We start from the raw sequence: 19,936 nt of genomic DNA, 5'->3' as shown, positions 1-19,936 counted from the left end.
TATTATCAGAAGCTCATTTAAAGATGATCTCTAGTCATGTCCCTTAATCTTTTCTGTAATTTTGCTTCCCAGGGAAGAATTTTACATCCTTTTGCTAGGACCTGCTACAGTGTCTGATCTTCAAAGGAGTGCAGAAAAGATAGAATTCAAGAAAATATTTAAAATCTTCAAAATGTACCTCCTAATGTGGCTACTTAAAATCCATTTAATAACTAGATAGCCTGTGCTCTACCTCAAGAGGCTTGATTTAGTAATAATTAAATGAAGCGTTATGGTGTGCATGATGTAGAAGATTAGACATCATGGCTATAAAGATACTTTCTCCTATCACTGCTTCTGTTTAAAGTAGAATAAAATAACATAGTTGGGAACAGCATTTCTGGTGATGTTATGATGTCGCTCCAGATAGACCACTTTACAGAATCAGAATGCAGATATTGTCATCCTGCTGCTTAAGAGTAGATATATTTTAATTATATTTTCATCACTTTGTTAAGCTTTTTTTAGTGGAATTTTGAGTCAATCAACTAGAAATGATTGTTTCCTGTTACAATGCAAATGCTAGTACTCTTCCAAATCCCCAGTGAAACGCAACTTTTCTGAAATAGGAATTTGATTTTTATTTGTTTATTTTTCATTCATTTTTAGCTTCCCAGTGAAGATTCTGAAATATTTTTGAGTACCTCACAGTGCTTATTATTACTGGTTCAGCTCTATGGAGGGAGCAATCAGGAGAGTATGTCTCCAGAAAACATGCACAGCTTTGCTGAAGTACTGAAGGCTAAAGAAGATCCACAAGAACTCAAGCTTTTGTTGAAAATTATAAAGAGACTGGTGAGTTGACATCTAACCTTTTTCAAAGTCTGCGTGTTTCTTTTATGTAATCTGATAATTTTTTGTGCTGGTTTTTTGCCTCATTAAGGAAAAAAATATTTTTAAATTATTTTTAAAATTAAATATGCTATGTTGAATATCATGTCTTTAAATCTCGCTTTTCTGGAGAAGATTGCTTTCTACACTTAAAACCTCTTACAAAAATGATTGTAGGAATTCTCCTTTTTTAGTTAACCATTCAGCTGTTTAAATAACTCATGCTATTTTTGTATTTGTTTAGTAATTCAGCTCTATAAGGTATTGAAACCATTTTCTGAATGCCTTCCGAAAGAACTAACCTTGTAGCATTAAATATCTGTTCAGAAGCACTGTGGTTTATTTCACAGTGAATAGAAGGCTCTTTTATACTTGGAATAGGTTTGTGCCTGAGCTGTTGAGTTCTCATTCTCATGGAGCTATAGGGACCACTTGTGCTGGAGTGGCTGTAATGTAGAGAGCTAGGCAGTGGGAATCATGCATTATTCTGGTGATGTTATTGACACATAGGAGGTTCACTTCTGTCCTGCTCCAACACAGTGGAATGATAGCAGCTTATGTCTTTCAGGTACCTTAAGAAGAAAATCTTTTGGTATCTGTAGCATTCTCTCAGGTGATACTATCAGCTTTTATCTTGAAGTGTCTTAATAAGAAGCTTTGCCTGCATTGTCAACAACCTTGCATTGTTGGAGTACTTCATCCTTTACTCTCCAAAAGCAGGAGCTTTGAGTTAAAAGGGGGTAACTGCCCCAGTGTAAAAGGCAGGAGATTCTTCTGTTTTGCAAGTGCAGTGCTGACTACTAGAGTAAGACCATAATCCATGGCAGGAGGAGTTAAAAGGAAGCAACTCCCTCACGGAGATTTCAGAGATCTTGTCATCTTTCTCCTGTCTACTGTACTTACATCACAGAAAAGTAAGCATCATACTCTTCTTCCCTGTTTTGCCAGCCCTGTCTTATCCTGAAAGAAGCATGAATATATAAAATTGAAGTTGATATGACGTTTAAAATTCTAAATATACTTCCCATTGATTTTAGCTTGTACCTCTGCTTCTCTTTCCGAATAATTGCTGTGATACGTAAAATTGGCTTTTGCTTTTCTCCAAAAGAAATATGACTAAAAAGTGTGAGGGAAGGAAAGAGAAATGAGGCTGCAATACACATACCTAGACTATTTCATTTTAGCATAGCAACAGGCATTTATTTCTCTCCATTTTGAAGCCTAGGATTCAGAAGTGAACCTAGTGTGCAGGATTCTTAACACGGAAACTTCTATTGAATATTTTAAGAGAACAAAGCTATGCTGTCACCTTTTGAACCTTGCAAGTTCCTGTACTTTAAGTTCCAGTTCTCTCCTTTGTATACCTGGTACTTGTTATTTATAACATCAGGCATAGATTTTCTGTAATTATTGTAATGAGATCATATGATTTCTTTTGAAAGCGGGGTTCATAGATAATTTGACAGATTATTTAATAAATCATATGTTATTTCTCTAAACCCTAAAACGTCTTGTTCAGAGGAGATCATTATCTTGTCAAAATTGTTATAATCACAAAAGACTTTGAAATATACTCATATCTACTTAAGAAGAATTTAGCCCACATGTACTGAATTTTGAAGCCTAGAGTGGTGTTGTTTCTTTTTAATATCTGAGCAATATTTTAATAGAGAGATCAGTATATGCACCTGTTTTCATTGTTGTCAATCAGTGCTTATACAGAGCAACTTTTCAATTTGTGGTTACATTGGTTTTGCTGGTACAGGCATAGCTATTGTTTATGTGAGACAGGAATGTACAAAAAGAGCTCCAAGTGGTTATGCTACAGATGCCTTTATAGCATGTATTGCTGGAAATATGGAAAGGCATAGCAGTGTGACTGCTAAACCTTTATCCAAGTGTTTTACATGACTACAGTGAGCCAGTGGAGGAAAATACATCGATTTCAGAGTCTTCAGTTTAAGGCATATAAAAAAGGATTTGTTGATCTTGTAAAAGATGACCTTACCTTGAAATGGAATCTGATATCTCTATGTTGTTATAATTTAATGATTAAATCACTGTATTTAATCTCCAGTGGGTGGAAAGTTTTTTGAAAAAAGTTGGAGATTTGAGCTTGTTGTTTTGTTTTGTTTAGGTTTTTTTGATCATCAAATTTAACCAGCAAATTGACTGCAGGGCAATATAAACTTCTTGCAGCACTTTCTTCTCTAATTTTTTCTTACAGTTTTGTTGCATGCATTTCTTAAACAGAAATAAAGATATAGGCCAGACTCTGTACAGAATTAATATTGAAATCACTATGAGCATATCCTTTTGTAAGCTTTATTTTGCTGTAAAAATGATTTATTAAGAGAGAAAACATGCCTTGGGTTAACTTCTGTAACTGTGTAAGTAAAGGTCATCTAAAAGCTTTAAAGAGGCAGGATTTTTTCTTTCTGTTTTCTTTATAATTACCTCTTAGCTTTTAAAGCTTTGTGCTCTGTCAAGCACAGGTTTACCCTTTTATTTTTATAAGAATGTTGTCTCACTGCCACTGATACAAGGAACAGAAACTGAATAAAATTATTGAATCGAGGAACAGGGTTTGGAGGGTTTTTTTCTTCAGCATTTGCACTAACTCTCTTGTTCTGATTGCTTCATCTTGGTTTAGACAATTCTGCTATGCAGATATGCTTCATCTTTTTAGAAACATTTTTGTAACTGATTGATGACATCAGAAGAGCGATCTCTCACTTTTAGTTCTGGAAACCTCTTCTGCCACTTGTCGTGGAAATCACTATCTTGTCATTCCATCTCTTCTGTGAAGATAAAGTACATCTTTTTACGAGTCCAGTAAATTACCTAGATCAAAATATTTTTTTTTTTTATGAAGCAGAAGAAATTTTCATTTGGGAAGCAAGTAGTTGTGGTTTGTCTGCTCTACTGAGAAGTTTTTAATTTCTTTTTTTTTCCCAGAGGAAAAAATATCCCTGCTATCCCAATTTATCATCTAGTATGTAATGTAAAGGCATTTTTTATAGAACTAGCCAATATCTTTCTACTGGACACATAATCTTTGTGGGATTACAGTTCAGTACTCACAAATTATTTCAGTTTTTAGAACAAGAGAATACTTTTTTTTTATTTCCATGTAGTAATAAGGAAAAATTACTCTGAGAAAAATTAGTAAATATTAGGCTTTTTGCAGTAACAGTGAAGAGGGAACTTCTGTTCCATGACTTTTCCCTTACATACTACTCAGAAAGGACATTGAGTTCTACCTAAATCATACCTTTTTCTCCTGATTCTTTCTAGAATCTCATTTTCACTAATTTGTGCTTCATAAGTATCAAAAAGTTTTTCATAGGTTTTTTTTTTTTTTTTTTTTTTGTGAGCAACTAAGACATTTAGGATGTCCTACACCCCATTGGGATATGTATAAGGATTTCTCATATCATTTTAGGCTGTGTAGTAAAGACATTGAGGCTAGAATGATAATACATGAACTGTGCCAAAATTCTATAACATTCATTAGCTTCGTTGTAGCACTATTGAACTCTAATTTGATTTCCCTGCCAATATGAGCACAGCAAGAGCATCACTGTACCTGCTGGCAACTTTGTTACCCTGTTTCAAGTGTACCTAAGCCTGGGGAACCACTGATCACTATGTCTAAGATGTCCTTCAAATAATGGGGTCCTTAAATGATTCTGTCATGTAGATTAGCAATTACATCATCCTCTGTGTTATACAAAGATCTGCTGCATTTGCTTCTCTTGAATAGACAGCTCAGTGTTTGCATATAAAAATATATGTGTATATTTTTACTGCAATAGGTCCCAGATTTGATCCTTGTTATATTAGTCCCTGATCATGCATTATGAAGACATTTAGAGCTTGAATAGATACACAGTCCAAGTACACAAATGTTTGATTCAGAGTAGAAGTTCTGCAATTCTGAAGTAAGTTGAACTTCTTGCTGGAGATTTGCTCCTCACTAGATTCCCACTAGTACATCTATAGAGAACTTCATTCAAAGGAGGTAAAGCAAAATGCCTATAGTTTCTCAGATAGCATCCCTTTTGCAGCTTCACCTCCAAGGACTCAGTGCCAGAAGGAGGTGCTTGTGCAGCAATTCTCAGAGGTGTCTGTTTCCCACGGTTTTAAAAGGCTGCAGAAACCTGTTGGTGTATCTCCTGCCGAGGGAGCACAACACTCAATCTCAAATTAGCTGGAGAAAACTTTTTATGCATCTTACTCCTGATCTGAATCTTTTAAGTGGCCTGTAATTAATTTTATTAGTTGCTAAGATAATCCATAATATTCTGTTGCTCTAAGGAATAATTTTATGATAGTTATGTTTGTTATACTGTGAACACAATACTTACTTGTGGGGTTCTGGCATGTATAGGTGTACTCACTATAAACAAACAAGTTTTCCTGAAATTATACATATTTTTAAAATTCAGATGACTCTTACAAGTACAATTTCTGTCCTTCTTTTGTGTTAATATCTTATTTTCATGTTACGAAGCCTGCACCCCTTCTTTATAGACCATCTTTTGTTGGCTTCAGTCTACAAGAGTAACGTCCTTAAGATATTGCCTTTCTATATATGTTAAAAGGGAGCATTTCATTAAAATGAAACTTAGATCCATCCTCTCAAATGGGAAGAAGCTAATTTGCATTAGGATACATTATGCAGATCATAACAGGGTGTGTTGCTTAAAATCCTTTAAAATAAATACATGGGGAAAAAAAATGCACCTTCACCCTTCCTGCTGTGTGGTGAATCTCCTTCTGTTTGCACATTCAGGTAGGGCTTTTTTTAATAGTTTTAATGAATTGGAGAGGATCTCCAGAGATGAGAAATGGGAATGCCTCCAGCTCCCACAGTGACTTGGCAGCCTTCAGTCATGGTGCTTTCAGGCCTTACCATACCCTGACACAGGGGCAGCAAGGGGGGTGGTGAAATTGCCCTGTCTCCAGGGGCAAGTGAGATTGTTCTCCCCTCCTCCTCCACTGGGTTTTCATCTTGTTAAGTAAGCTTCTAAGTGTGGATTTTTGAGTTTTGCCTATGGTTTGACCAAAATACAGTCTAATGACACTTTAAAAATAAAAAATGCTACAATGTTCCTGATGAATATGAACAGTCTGCAAAGGTATTTGTGAGTTAGATTGTTGGGCCAGGCCATTACCATTGCCATTGCTCAAGAATCAGTACATTCAATTTTACAGCAAAGGTTTGAGAAAATTTGGTTCAAATTACTCAGAAGATGAATGCAGCTAATCACAAGTGTTCTACTGTAATTAAAACACCAAATAAACAATTATTTAAATAGAATGAGTATAACTATTGTAATTTAAAGAAATGCATTGTTTGATGGGCATAGTTCTCTTGTGGTACAGCCCCTATGCAGCACTTCATTGTTTACCAGAATGAAAATTGAGCCAATATTGATTAATTTATCTGAGTAATTTGGATTTTTTTGTTGTGTAAGTCTTACGCAAGCTTTGAACTTTTTGTTCAGTTTGTAATGTCATACAGGCTCTACCAAATGCTTATGAAAGTGAAATATTGTACTTCCACAATTAAAACTTGATAGAAGATTTTTTTTTTTTAAGCTTAGTAAAATATTTTCAGTAGCTGGGAAGGAAAGCAATTAATCTGTGTGATTTTTATATAATCAAAACTTAATAATATTCTGGTTTGTTGTCATGCAGTCTACAAGCAATACCAGAATCTAAGATATGTATTATTTCATCTATAATTATATACTTGCTGTTAAGGATAACATAGCTTTTCAAGAAACACTTTTTAAAGTTCAGCATGAAAATATTATTTGTGTGTCTAGTAATACTTAGGATATCCAAATGTGAGAGAGTTGCTGAAATTGAGTTGCATTTGAGATCCCATGACATTCTTTATAGTACTATACGTGGTTTATTTTACCTGGTCTAACTAGATTCTGACTGTTGAAATCCCAGACACAGTTATTCACTATAGGTCTGATAAGAATTTTCATTTTTAATCTGAAATTTACATACTGTTTTACCTTAGGAGTATGTGCATGTTTCATCTGTGTGCCTGGCTTATGGAGTTTGTGAAGGGATAAATTCAGGCTCACTTATACTTCAAGAAACTCATGGGATGTTTTCAGGATGCTGAGTAGTAGGACAGTGTGTTAGCAGTGTACTTGACTTACTCTTTTTTTTATATTTGCATTCTGTGGTTTCTTTTGGAGGAGAGGAAAGAATAGTTTGATATTTAGATTTACACACTTAGTTAGAGCAGGGATAGAATGGCAATAGGCCTTTTCCATTTCTGATGGGCTTCCTTTTAATTTACCTTTTTGATTTTTACAATAACCTTCTTTCAGTTGGCCAGAATTCTTAAGCACGGCATTCTAAAGTTAAATACTGATGGGGTTTATTCCTGTGTTTATCTTTCTGTCTTATGAAATGAAACAGAATGGGTATTCATGAGTAAGTCTCAGTGACTGATTCCAGAGCCCCTGGAATTCTTATCTTCTTCCATCTTGTCACTTTGGATCCTGTCCAGAAGCTCTGTAGCTCGTACCAGATTGGAGAAAACTTGGCTATTTTTTGACCCAAAGCACTAGATAATACAGGAATGCTCTGCTAATTTTTTTTTTTTAAGCAAATATTTAAATCTTGATAAGATTGTCCAAGGTTATGGAATCACTTATTGCTGCCTATGTCAGAATCCTGTTCTGCTGAGTGAATTTAGTACATCTCTGACTACATTTGCTGTATCAAGTGAGATGTAGAATAATATCAGTTCTGTGGCTGAGAAGGCTAGGATAGTGAATGGTTGGGCTACTAATTCACTCTATGTGATATGGTTTATATCCCTGTGTATCTGTAACTACAAACATGGTGTATTTTATTTTTTGTATGCATCTTGGGATATACTTAACTCAAAGTGTCAAGAAATTTTTAGCAACCATGAGAATCAAAATTTAATTTGAATTGGATCTAAGGTGAGAGTTTTGGGGTTTATGTTTTGGTTTTTTTACTGTTGATTATTGGAGCCCCAAAGCCTGTTGTATCAAAAATACTAGGCTTCTTGGAACCTATGCTAAAATCATGATCCTCAGATAACATTTTGCCTAAGAGAATCTATCAACACAAATCAAATAGGACTGAATTATTAAAAATCTTGCCTCAGCTTGAATTTTAATACCAAGTTGTACATATTTCCATGTTCTGTAGCATTAATGAGAGTATATAAGCTGTAGGTGCTGCTTTCATTATTATTATAGCTGAATTTCATTAGTCTGTAGAGCGGGACCTCATTGTGATTAGCTCAATCCAAGCATAGTAAAAAATAATTTCTTGCTCCAGAGAATAATCTAGCTTGTTTCCTGTATTCAAAATAGTATCAAGGAATGGCCTGAAAGTGACCTGAAAGACTCTCCCTAATAGGAAATATTTTGACTCAGAATGACCATTCTGGATAAAGCAGATCGTTGAGCAATGATCAGTGAAAGCAGATATGAATGTTTGGCTAGTTGATTACTAATGCAAAGAATCTTCATTTTATTAAAAATTCAAATTCTCATGGTCTCAGGAGTATTTTAAAATCCTTAGTCTTCATGTGAAGTTGCTACCAGAAACTAAAAGAGCTTTGGAAGATTTTGATTGCTGGTGTTGAAGATGAGATGCAGTTACATGTAAAATGGTTTACTGTTACTTTTTGCAAACTTATATTGCAAACCCTTCAACAAGACCTTCCTTTTTTTGTTACATCCATTCTCTTACTCAATCTTCTTGCTGACAAGTCTGCTGAAAGTGAAAGAGTTTGCTACATTTCATTGTGTCAGGAAATGTTTAACTAGGATATAGGAGGATGAAATCTATTGTAGGAATTAGATTCCCTACTGAAGAGGAGTGCTCCATCCTTTGACTTCTAAATCACCTATTAGTGGACGATCAGAGTAAATCAACTTCTTTGTTGATCCTCATTGCACCCTTATTTTCCTTGCCGATGTTTCTTTCTATTGAAACATTAGAACTATTGAAAAATATCAATTGGTTTTTAAAATATATTTCAACTTTCACTTTAACAAGGCATCCAGTAAACCTTAGCTATGTTTCACTTGTCTGTATCCCTGCTCTCTTCATCTTATAAGGCTGGAGCATTGCTGAAAAGCTGGTGTTTTTCAAAATATTGCCATGAGCAAATTTGCAGGTCATACAGAGCTTGATTTTAAAAGCAGTGTGCGGATGCAGATAAACGGGGAATATAGTTGAAATGCTGTTATTGGAGAGGGAGACAGTCCTTGGCCATCAGGCTGTGAAGACAGGGGACTCTGAGGAATGTAAATTAGGCAAAGGAGACAAAAAGCCTGACAGAGAATTTCAGATGTAGGTTGTTTTTCTGATGGAAATTGTGAGTAAAAATATAGAAGTGGAACAAAGGTATGCTGGTTGTGGCAAGTGAGACCAAGCAATACGACCATTTAGAGTGAAATAAAAGCACTGTTTAAGAAGTTAGAGATTGTTGGAAAGATGAAAATTACTTCAGAAGTACCAGTCAAAACATAAATACAATGGAAGGAAGCAAAATACTTAAATTTTTTCCTGGATATCTCATCCATCTAATGGTTGGTTAATGCATTTGTTAACAAGTACCTCCTACTTCTAATGTTCCCCAACAGAGAGCCCATGCTCACAGGCTAATCCCTGGCAATGGTAATCATATCTAAGCTTTATGGACATGGTGCTGTACAATTTCAGATGACTGCGGTCTATGTAAATTTTGAAACAAGGTTATGTTTAAAAATAGCATTTGTGTTCATAGAGATTAGGTTTCCAGCAGATTACTACAGGAACTGACCCTCCTCTCAAAGTTCAAAGTGTTTCAACACAGCATCTTCAGTGATGTAACATCAACATTTTAAATTATGAAGACTCTACTAGTTAAACATTTATAAAGTGCCCACTGCTGTCATTTCTTTAAACTATTAAAATGTAATGTTTTTGTATGAACATCATTATAAATTTATAACAAACTTAATTTGTGGTGATGCAGTATTCTACAGGTTGTGAATTACTGTCCTAAATTTCACACAGCAGATGCTTTCTCTGGGATCCAGTGCCTCATTTATGAGTTCATATGATGCAGCATAAGAATATCTTACTGTTTGCATTCCAGCTGTATTCTGCTTATACAGCTTGATTTTTTAGACCACTCAGGGGGCATTTTAAGAGTGTTGAAGTTGACACACAATTCTCAGTCTCATGGTTACCTAAATTCTTTAATATCAGAGTGGTTCTTCCAGAAATATGTACTATTTATTAGTAATGAATCAACAGATGTATGTCATTTGATATCATCCAATAGCTCCAATGATTTAAAACAATTTTAAAGGAATTATATTGGTGTACTTAATAGCAAGAGAACTGCTGTAAAGCATAACAAGTACACATTGAAAAGTCAAAATGGTATGTTCCATAGTGCATGTTTTACCTCATGGATGAAAATCTGAATTTTGTGCTGTAAATCCTTGGAAATTTTAATGTATAGAGTTACTGCATATTAGAATCACATCAGAAAAAGATAATTTAAAGCAAAACCTTCCCTGCCTGTGCTAAACAAAATGCACATATAAAAATCTGCCACGTATACAGGATGTGATGCATATATATGTGATGTGAGGCAGGTATGCTGAACAGTGGAATCTCCCAGACTAATAATTTAAACAAAAAAAACTCATTATTTGTAACTGCAATTTACTATTGCAGCTACATTTCAACACTTAAAAATAGAAGAAAGAGTCAAGGTAGGATACCCTTTGCTCATTCTGACTGAGTGCTTCCTTTGTGGCTTTTCATGCAAGAGGCCAGCATTTCCAGAGAAGTGCCAGTACGGGGCTCTCTATGTCCTTCTCTGGGCAGAGATTTTCTCTGCAATGGGCTTGGGGAGAAAGAAAAGCAGAATTTCCCAAGGGAGCTTGGGCACAGTGTTGCTTGTCCTTAGTGCTGGAGCAGAAAAGCTCTGCAGAGCTTACTAGTAAAGCTGTAAAATTTAAATAAGGGTCCTTATTGAGTAGCCGTGTGTCACTTATTTTCATTAGAGCAACAGTCTGCACAAAGCAGGTTAAAGTTAAAATCAATGTCACGTTAATCTTTTACGATCTAATAATTCCCATGGAAATGAGTATATTAACACATCCTCATATTGCTACTTTTCTGCAAGGTACTACCAATGTTTAAGTGCTATAAAAGGAAATTTTTAGCATATGTGATAAAACAGCAGGTGTGCATAAAGCATAAAAGGAATTGTGGCTTAAAAAGATCAGGGCTCTCTTGTAATTTTAAGCCATTAGTACAGTTTAGTATTTGCAATATAAATGAAGGTGTATTCACAAAATGGCACACAATATTTATTTTTAAAGTCCATAACTATAAAACAGCTAGGAGTAGTTTGGACAACATGTATCAGTCAGTTATGAGAGATCTTGACTCTACTAGTATAACAATATTTATTTTACTTTGGTGAGGAAAGTTCTTATTGCTGAAAAAGAAGTGACAGGTGACATTGAAGGACCTAAATAATATGGCCTCAGAATTGCTAGAGTGGACTGTTGCTCCACTGAAGAGCTCTGATGGCATCAGAGAGATGCCATCTCATGCAATTTATTAATGTAATTATAGTTCCAAGATGAAATATATATTACATTTTGAAAGTGATGTTATTTAATCATGAATGATTTTATAGTCTCTTCTAGTCTCTATATCACCATTATATTTGATAGGATCTTTTCCTTTTTCTTGATGTGTGTTATTCTACATTTCCACCTCTAGTTACATGGTTTTGATTCTTCACTCCATTCCTCAGTTCCAGATGCTCCTGGTTTTTTTCTTGAAAATTACTTTTTTTTTTCTTTTTTTTTTTTTTTTTTTTTTCAAATTAAGCTGAAAGCAATGGATATTGGAGATTGGGGGAACAAAAATTTTTAAATTTTCTCATTTTTCTCATCTTACACTTCAACCTCTGCAGATTTCAACAAAATCTTATTTTCCCTCTTCAGCTTCATATTTCAGTTTTGCGTAGCTATTTATGATCTCAAGAGCACATAATTGCATTAGCATACTGTTATGGGCTTGTGTGTGTGCACCTATTAGGCTTATATACTCTTCTGTAATCCTTTAAAATTTTCTCATTAAATAATAATTTGTCCTGATTTTCAGTATTTCCATGTACAAAATGGTTAAAACTTTTAAAAACTGCAAGGATTTAAAATAACTTAATTTTCCAAATTCTGTTACAGAGATTCCTAAGGAAATTTAATTTCCTGGAAGTACTAATTTACTCATGAATTTCAGACCTACAAAAGTTTCTCTGTTTGGCTGCCAAAATCATTAGATATTTTAAGTCCTAGTCCTTCATTTCTCTTGTAAAAGGATTGAAAGAGACCAAAGAACTGATGAGGAAGCAGAAATTCCATGGGATATGAAGTATTTTGTTTATCAATTTTAATTTTATTAAAGCTCCTTCAGTTGTATGTTTCAAGAAGCTGTGATGTGAGACTAAGTTATGTGGGAAGCCTGATAGTCTTCCTAAAAACAAAACTAGAATCAGTTGACTTTTGTTTTGTTTCTATCTTTTTCCTCACTCCCCTTTTAACAAATTGTTTTAAATGAGAGATGAACCCAGTAATGATGTAATCAAGCCTTTGACCCATCAAGTTCAAATGGCTTTGAAATGAGGTGAACCAGATTGGTCTATCCCTACTAGAAAATAAAAGCAATGGAATATCAATCTGCCAAGATTGTTTTGTTCAACTTGTGCCTAATACCTTGTAGAGTACTTCAAGAACTTAAAAAACTATGATACTTCTACTTGAACTTGGATGAGAAAATGAAATACAAATGTAATCACTCTGGCAGTGATTTAGTGACCCTGGAACATCTGGGAGTAAGGCCAGGTGTAGAGAACAGTGTCAGGATGTGGATTGGAATGTGAAAGGATTAGTGTTGACTACGGCATAACACCTGTAAGTAGGAAAGAAAAATAGTCATGTCTTGAAATGGGTAGAGGTGAGAAATGTAAAGGAGTGATGAACACTCTCTTAATATCTTGGCAGCACTGCAGTTCTGAGTGTAATTCCTGAACAATATGGAACACATTAGATTTTGAGACTGCTGAATATAATGGTTTTAGTGTGATAAGGATCTCATGTCCTGCTCTGTGCAGCCTGTCCTCTCTGTAGTGCTGCTTTGATCCAGCTCCCCACCCAACCTGCTGGGGTTCAGCCTGAAATGTTTCTGTTCCAGAAAAAAGGAAGAAAAGGGGTTGGAGATTGTGGTACTTCTCATATAGCTTTCTTTTCTCCCCACTGATGGACTGGGATGTACCTCCCACTCCGCTGCAAAGAAAAGGGATCAGAGTTGGACTTTTATGTTATAATGTCTGAAGTGGGAATGCACTTCAGTGAAGCAATCTGTATTTAGAAACACTGTAGGGAATGAGAAGTCATCAAAACTACCATGAATTAGAGTGTCATCACTGGATGAGGTGTTCTAGGGATGTTTTCTAGCCACAATCTCACTAATAGCGAGAATAGCAAGTTACTTGAACCCTGATCCAAAAGACTCAATAATACAATAGCAGGGGTATTGTGCTAATGTCATGTGAGACACAAATGCTATAGCTCATCAATTTGTTTTAAGGAAAGCAAAAGGGATATTTCTGTTTCAAACAGAAAACCAACCAATCTACATGAAACAGCTGGGCAGCTGTTGGTCCCACACTAATAAAGCAGCTGTAGGTGCAGAGGCCTCTGCACCCTCCATGAGCCCAACTGCTCTGCAAGGCTACCAGCACAGATGTGCTCACCATGCAGTGTGCTCCAGCACCCAGGTTCCTCCATGCTCCAGCCAGACCTGAGACCACACTTGCAGTACAGAAAGTATGTGTGTCTGGTCTAGGGACCACCTCAGAATGCAAGTATCACCTTTGTGTCTGAAACTGTGGTCTTGGTTTTGTCTGGAAACTTAAGACATGTAACTAGAAGTATCAGTCTGATGAAAAAAGTGAGTTTGTATCACTTGGTTGGCTCAAAGGGCTCTTTCTTCTTAGCTGTTCTCTGGACAATCATTCCTTTTTGATTCTGTGTCTTACCATTAGTCAGAGCTAAAATAATGTGTTAGGCTAGTAAACATGATTTCAGACCAAACAAATATATTTCCTAATGTGCAAAACAAAGGCCAGGGGAAAAAGGAAACTTGTCCATACTTAGATATATATTTCTAGATATAAGAAAGACCAGCCCTTAAATTCAGTGATGATGCTGGAGTTGCACATTTTGGCTTTTTGTTCACTACTACAACAAACCTGAAGAAAAATTCAGGGAAACAGGCAATGTATTTCTTCCATAATTAATGTATTACTAGATATAATGTTTGAAATACTGAGGTGCTTTATGAGAGTTGTCACAACTTTCATATAAAAATAGAAACATCAAATCAAGAAAAGTATAATATTTTCTGCCACTCAAATGGCTTGCAAAGCTCATTATTTTTGTGTTATTTTCCTAACGTTAATCTTTTCACTAAAACTATGTGGTTGAAAATGAAGGGATAATTAGCATTAGCCCATTTATGAGATACTGCTAGTGACAGAAGCTTATTTATTGTTGTGTACAATTAAAATATGATGTGAGCACATGGGAATTTACATTAAAACAAGATTGCAGCTTGTCAGCAGTTTTCTTTGTTCAGCTGTGTGTTTATTAGGCTACAGCTGCTCACCAACTTTTATATGACTTTATAGTAATAGCAACATGTTCATTATTGAAGATGTCTAAAGCAGTTTGATTTCACAACATACAAAGCAAAATATATCTGATATAATCTTTGTTAAAGAATTAGATCTGGAAGTAAGATTATATACCAACAGGGAAAAAAATACATTCTTGTTTCATCTCTTTATTGTTTTAGGTTTGTTTGGGTTTGTTTTTAAAATTTTTTTCCTTGCAGTAAGTGTTGTTTATACATGGCACTTAGGGTGAGTTATTTTGCTGGTTTATTTAGACAACTTCAGTGCATCTGCAAATAAACTACTTGAAACCCGTCAGAAAGAAAGCAGGCACATTTTTTTTCCTAATTCTGTCATTATACAAAGGGATTTCTGCAGTACAACAGTTGGTATTAGTTTATGTATTTAAGGATCTCTGGGACATGTTGTCCCATTATTGGGAGTTTCAGCATTATGTTCCTTGGTGTAGATAAACCACAGTAGGAGGTCACAGCAAAAGACACTTTCCCAGCTCCTGTAACTGGATGGGTGGTATTTCAGAGCCTACAAAATGGAAAGCAAATGTTTTGTCTGTTATTAGTATCCTACTGACATACAGTATCCTGAAAGAAAGCAGAGCAAGATACTTAGTTTTTCTGGCCTGGAGGAGATGTGATCAAGCATAGAGGAGCTGTTAGCAAGCACCAATAGGAAGTTTTAAAAGAATGTTCTAGGAACCTTTCTATGCTGAAAAGTTTTGTGCCTTTGGGAGCAAAGTAGGGTCATCATGTCTTCAGTGTACCTAGGGGCTGACATTCCAGCATTATTAACTTGTGCTGAATGGTTCACACTGTTCTCCAGTCAGAGAAAATACTCGTCCTATTAATTTCACAATTTTATTTTTTGTCACTGTGTGCAAGTTTAGCTACTATATGAACTTTCTGAGTAAATCAGTATCAACTTCCTCAGCTTTCATGATTTCTCCATGTCTTTTATGGCTGTCAATGTTGTTTCTGTTTAGAGGGTTTTATTTCTCATATTTGGTGCTTTGTATAGACTCAAAGTCATAGTCCATGACTTTGACCAGAATCTTCTGTAGCAGAAGCAGGATGAATAAAATGAACACACACTTTGGTCACTAACAAAATTAAGACTTCAAGCATATACTTTTAAGTTCATTAATGTGAACAGAAATAACTGTGCTTAAGTATTTTCTTCTGGCTTTCCTTATGGGAAGCAAATTTCCTCTCTTCAGCTTGTTAGTGTCTTTCAAAAGTTTCTTTGCATCCCCTACCACCTCATTTGTTACTTTTGCTTCAAATGGAAAAGTAGCAAACTCTTACTTGTTTGGGAAGTGTTCAGATAGTACTAGAGTTAAGATAGTAGCCAACTCAGCATGTTTGGCAATTGAATGCTTTTTGCTGCTTCAGTATGCATTGCTTCAATTACAGTATTTTTGGGGGGAGTTTCTGATGAAAGGGATATATCTTTCCCTTCTGTTACTTCTGTGATTTCCTTTGGTGAAAAGTTTCCCAAGTCTGTGAAGTCTCACTGCCCTGTATGAACTTTTAAATTCAGTTTAATTGCCAAACAGCATTTACAGCTGTGGTCTAGATTAACTTCTGGTTTTAATATCATATTTCTGCTATTTCTTTTTATCTGAATGTAATATCATTGACATTTATTTAAATGGATTATGTTCTTATACATTATTGCTTCATTTACATAAAATAATTTATGGAAGAATATCTTGATATTCTAATGCAAAAATTATGATGCTTCTAGTTAATTAATTAGAGGTGTCAATAATTTTCTAGAATTATACCACATACCACATAATATTCTCCTTACAGTACTTTCCTAATTCTAATCTCAAAACCCTTGAGCTGAGTATGTGGGCAGACTCTTCTGCATGGCACATTAGTGGTTTGTCCTCTGATGGTGTTTTTACCATTGTAGCTTTAGCTCACATCTGATTATTAATTTTAATAATCTAATTAATAAATCTAATAATCACAATTAATAAATATAATTATGAATTGTGGAGCAGCTCATTATGATCATTACACACTCCCGTGAAGTCCCAGAGTAAAAAATTCACAAATATTTTAATGTTCTTATGTTTGAAAACTGAGGTTTAGAAAACCCATAATTTTAACATTGTAGAAATCACCCAATTGTGAAAGTTTAATCATAGATTTAAAACTGATTGTGATCTAAAGCAAAAAAGAAAGGAAGAGGAGGGGCAAGATAGAAGATAGATAGAAATATCCCTGTGCAAGAGCATCTGAGCTTAAACTTAAATAGCAGAATTTCTGAGGAAAGGGATTTGTACTATCCCTTCTGCATACAGAAATACGATAGGTGTAATACTCAAAAAGTGCACTCACATCCTGCAGTTTTCAAAAAAGATGGATTTGATGGTGTCATTGAACCCTGGAAGAATGAGACATAGTTCTTGGAAGCCTGAATTTTAAGTAGTGTTAATTAAAAAGTGACCTACTGTCTTTTACTTCTCAGTTGAATTAATATTTTTTCTTTCATGTTTTTATTCTATCACAGGGATTTTTATTTTTTTTAACTCCTCAAAATGCTCTTCTGCTCTTAAATGTAGCTGGTATTGGCTGATGTGCTTCCACTCAAATGTCCTGGAAATGCAGATGAGAGAGCAATGTGATATGGTGTTATGAGACATTTCATGAACGTCTCTCAAGAAATGCTTCCTTCACTTATGTGCATGTTTGCAGTGTCACTGAGGAGGGAGTCTCATGGTTTTAATCCTTTTGATTTCTTACTTTATCAATCGGGATGAGCAATCATATAAAAACAAAAGTCAGATGTTATCCTAAACTGTTTTTGCTTATTGAAGATGCAGATAAGTAGACTTTAATTAAAGCTTTGGAACTGGTAACAAAACTCAAAGCAAATGTTAGTTTTCTTGCAGCACTTGTGGAAACAGCAGTGCATATTGATAGCATGCAATGTGAGTCAAATTAATCTTTTTAATAAAACAGTTTCTCTTTACTGAAGCTGATGTCTGTTAGAATGTTTTCATGCAAGTAAGAAAAGTTTCAAGAAAGGACATGAATGTGTTTGTGACAGCTTATTTTTTTAGCAATTTGTTTTCTTTTTAATTTTGAATGCCAGAATAGTAGTTGTAGTACTTCAAAAATATTTAAGACAAAATATATTCTCTTTACATACGTCATATAGGTACTTCACCTCTGAAGTTTTCAGCCTTGACATAGCTGTAAAGCTGAACACAACTTTTTGGGAAGAAAATATTTAGTATGCATATTTGAATTTGGCAAGTCTGCCTTTCTGACCCTGATTTTTATGTGTGTTTAACCAGCATTGGTTTATTGATCAAAGAAAATGACTGGGGAGGGAAGGGGATCAAGCCAAACGAAATATCATCAGAGGGAAAAAGTTTTAGCAGAAAACAGAAAGTTTTAATCCTAAATGAAAATTTTGTTTCATTTTTATATTTATTTTAGACATTTGTCCTTCATGAAATTCAGTCAAATTTGAAACAAAAATTGTTTTTATAAATGTTATACTAAGGCACCTCATAGAAAAGATTACAGTGCAAATGACTTTGAGATGTTAAAGCTCAGTTTTGTTCTATTAGTATTATTGTGGTTCTAATATCAAGGAGGTTTTACCAATTAATCTGTGCTAACAGTTATATGGATCTGTGTTAATAATTGGATGGATCTCCAGGAACTTTCAAACTCCTAATTCTGTCATTAGTCAAATGAAGGCTTATGAAGGCTTCTTGTTTCTGTATGACCATTTTTGGCCTTCAACTAGTGGATTCTAAGCAAAATGTATTATTTTGTGTGTGTGTGTCTGTGTGTGTGTGGATATTACTGCAAGTAGAAGCTGGAGAAGTCATTGGGTTTCTGATAGGATGAAAACCAAACAATTTCCCCCATGGAAACCAAACAGTACTTTGCACATGAAAACCATTCATCTGAAAAAATATCAGAGAACCATTTCTGTAAAATATCTAGTCTTAATGAAATAAAAATATCTGTTCTTAATTGAGGAAACCATCTGAAACTACCTGTCTGCTCATTTAGCTATTTCCCTTTTGTACATCAGTAAAGAAGGTTTCTTCTTGCCTTTTAACCTAAGATACTGAAGTGTTTGTTGTAGCCTTAAGCCTCCCCAGCTCCTGCGTAAGAGCTGACTGATCTGAACAATAGAGGGCGATCCACAGTTCATTGTGCAAGGAATTGGGCTCAGCTCTCCTTCAGGACCATCAGCTTCCACATCACATTTCTTGGTGAAGTGATGCATTCAAGTTGTCCATGGGTCACAGCTAGGCTGCAGATGCTGCAAATCTTTTTCTTCAGACTGCTGCAACTCAGGTGTTTGCTGCATTAAATTCTAGAGGAATTAAGTTGTCCAGAGTACTACTGTGTGTGCTCTGAGCAGAAACTGCACTTTATGGCAAACACTATATTGTGTCACCCTTGAGGAAAGAAAAAGGCACTTTTGTGGACTTGGTAAAGACAACTGTAATGGGAATATGTGTGCCAATTTTAGTCTCTGCCTGCAAACACAAGCTGGGAAAACAGCACATCCTTGGGAACAGAGGGGTTGAATTGTGCATCGCATTAGTCATTCAACATGTACACAAGAGAAAACTCACCTTCAGTTGTGCAGCTTTTCCTTAGAGAACTTCCTATCTTTCATTCAGAGACTACTAGTACAATTCCAAATCTGACCACAATCCTAAGAAAATACTCCAATCCAGATGCTTAGGTTCCCAATGCCATAGTGTTGGGTTGTCACTGGTGCAGAATGAGGCAGCTTGATTAGTGTATGGAAAGGACAGAAAATAATGGTTGCCTGCTGATTCACCTTGTATTGGTTTTTGGTGACAATTGGAGTCTTATTCAAGGTTTCAGATTTTTATTTGTAAGATTTCAGATTGGGTAAGTCCCAAATCATCATTGACTTCTAACCCATCTGAGGACCCATTCTTCTTTGCTGGAAGAAGTTGGTCTTGTCTAGTGGAAACATACTGATCTGAAAGATTATTTTTGTTCTTGCTTACTTTAGCCTGCTCAATTTTCCTCTCAGAAAAGTGAAACTAATTTGGTTTCTCTTTATCTCAATTCCAAGCTTTTTTTTCTTTATCCCTACTTTTGGAGCATTTGTTTTTCAAAAGACACCACCAATTTCAAACAACAAAATTATTTAAACTAATATTTAATACTGAGACTTCTGTCAATTGTTTCGATAGAGTGAGAATATTTTACTCTTTCATTTTTGGTTGCATTAGCCAAGATGACTATTGATAGA

General features: G+C 35.1%; 1 protein-coding gene across 2 annotated transcripts in view; it reads left to right on the top strand.

Annotated features, from left to right (window-relative positions):
• ULK4 (unc-51 like kinase 4) overlaps positions 1-19,936 on the top strand; it is a 210,871-nt gene that overhangs the window by 155,495 nt on the left and 35,440 nt on the right. For both annotated transcript variants that reach the window (XM_056485487.1, XM_056485488.1), the window contains exon 35: positions 649-834. In XM_056485487.1, the coding sequence (XP_056341462.1) occupies positions 649-834 (186 nt within the window). The remainder of the gene's footprint in view (positions 1-648; positions 835-19,936) is intronic.

Source organism: Oenanthe melanoleuca, chromosome 2, assembly GCF_029582105.1.
Source record: "Oenanthe melanoleuca isolate GR-GAL-2019-014 chromosome 2, OMel1.0, whole genome shotgun sequence".
NCBI classification, from domain to species: Eukaryota; Metazoa; Chordata; class Aves; order Passeriformes; family Muscicapidae; genus Oenanthe; species Oenanthe melanoleuca.
This window is presented reverse-complemented; position numbering and strand designations above follow the sequence as displayed.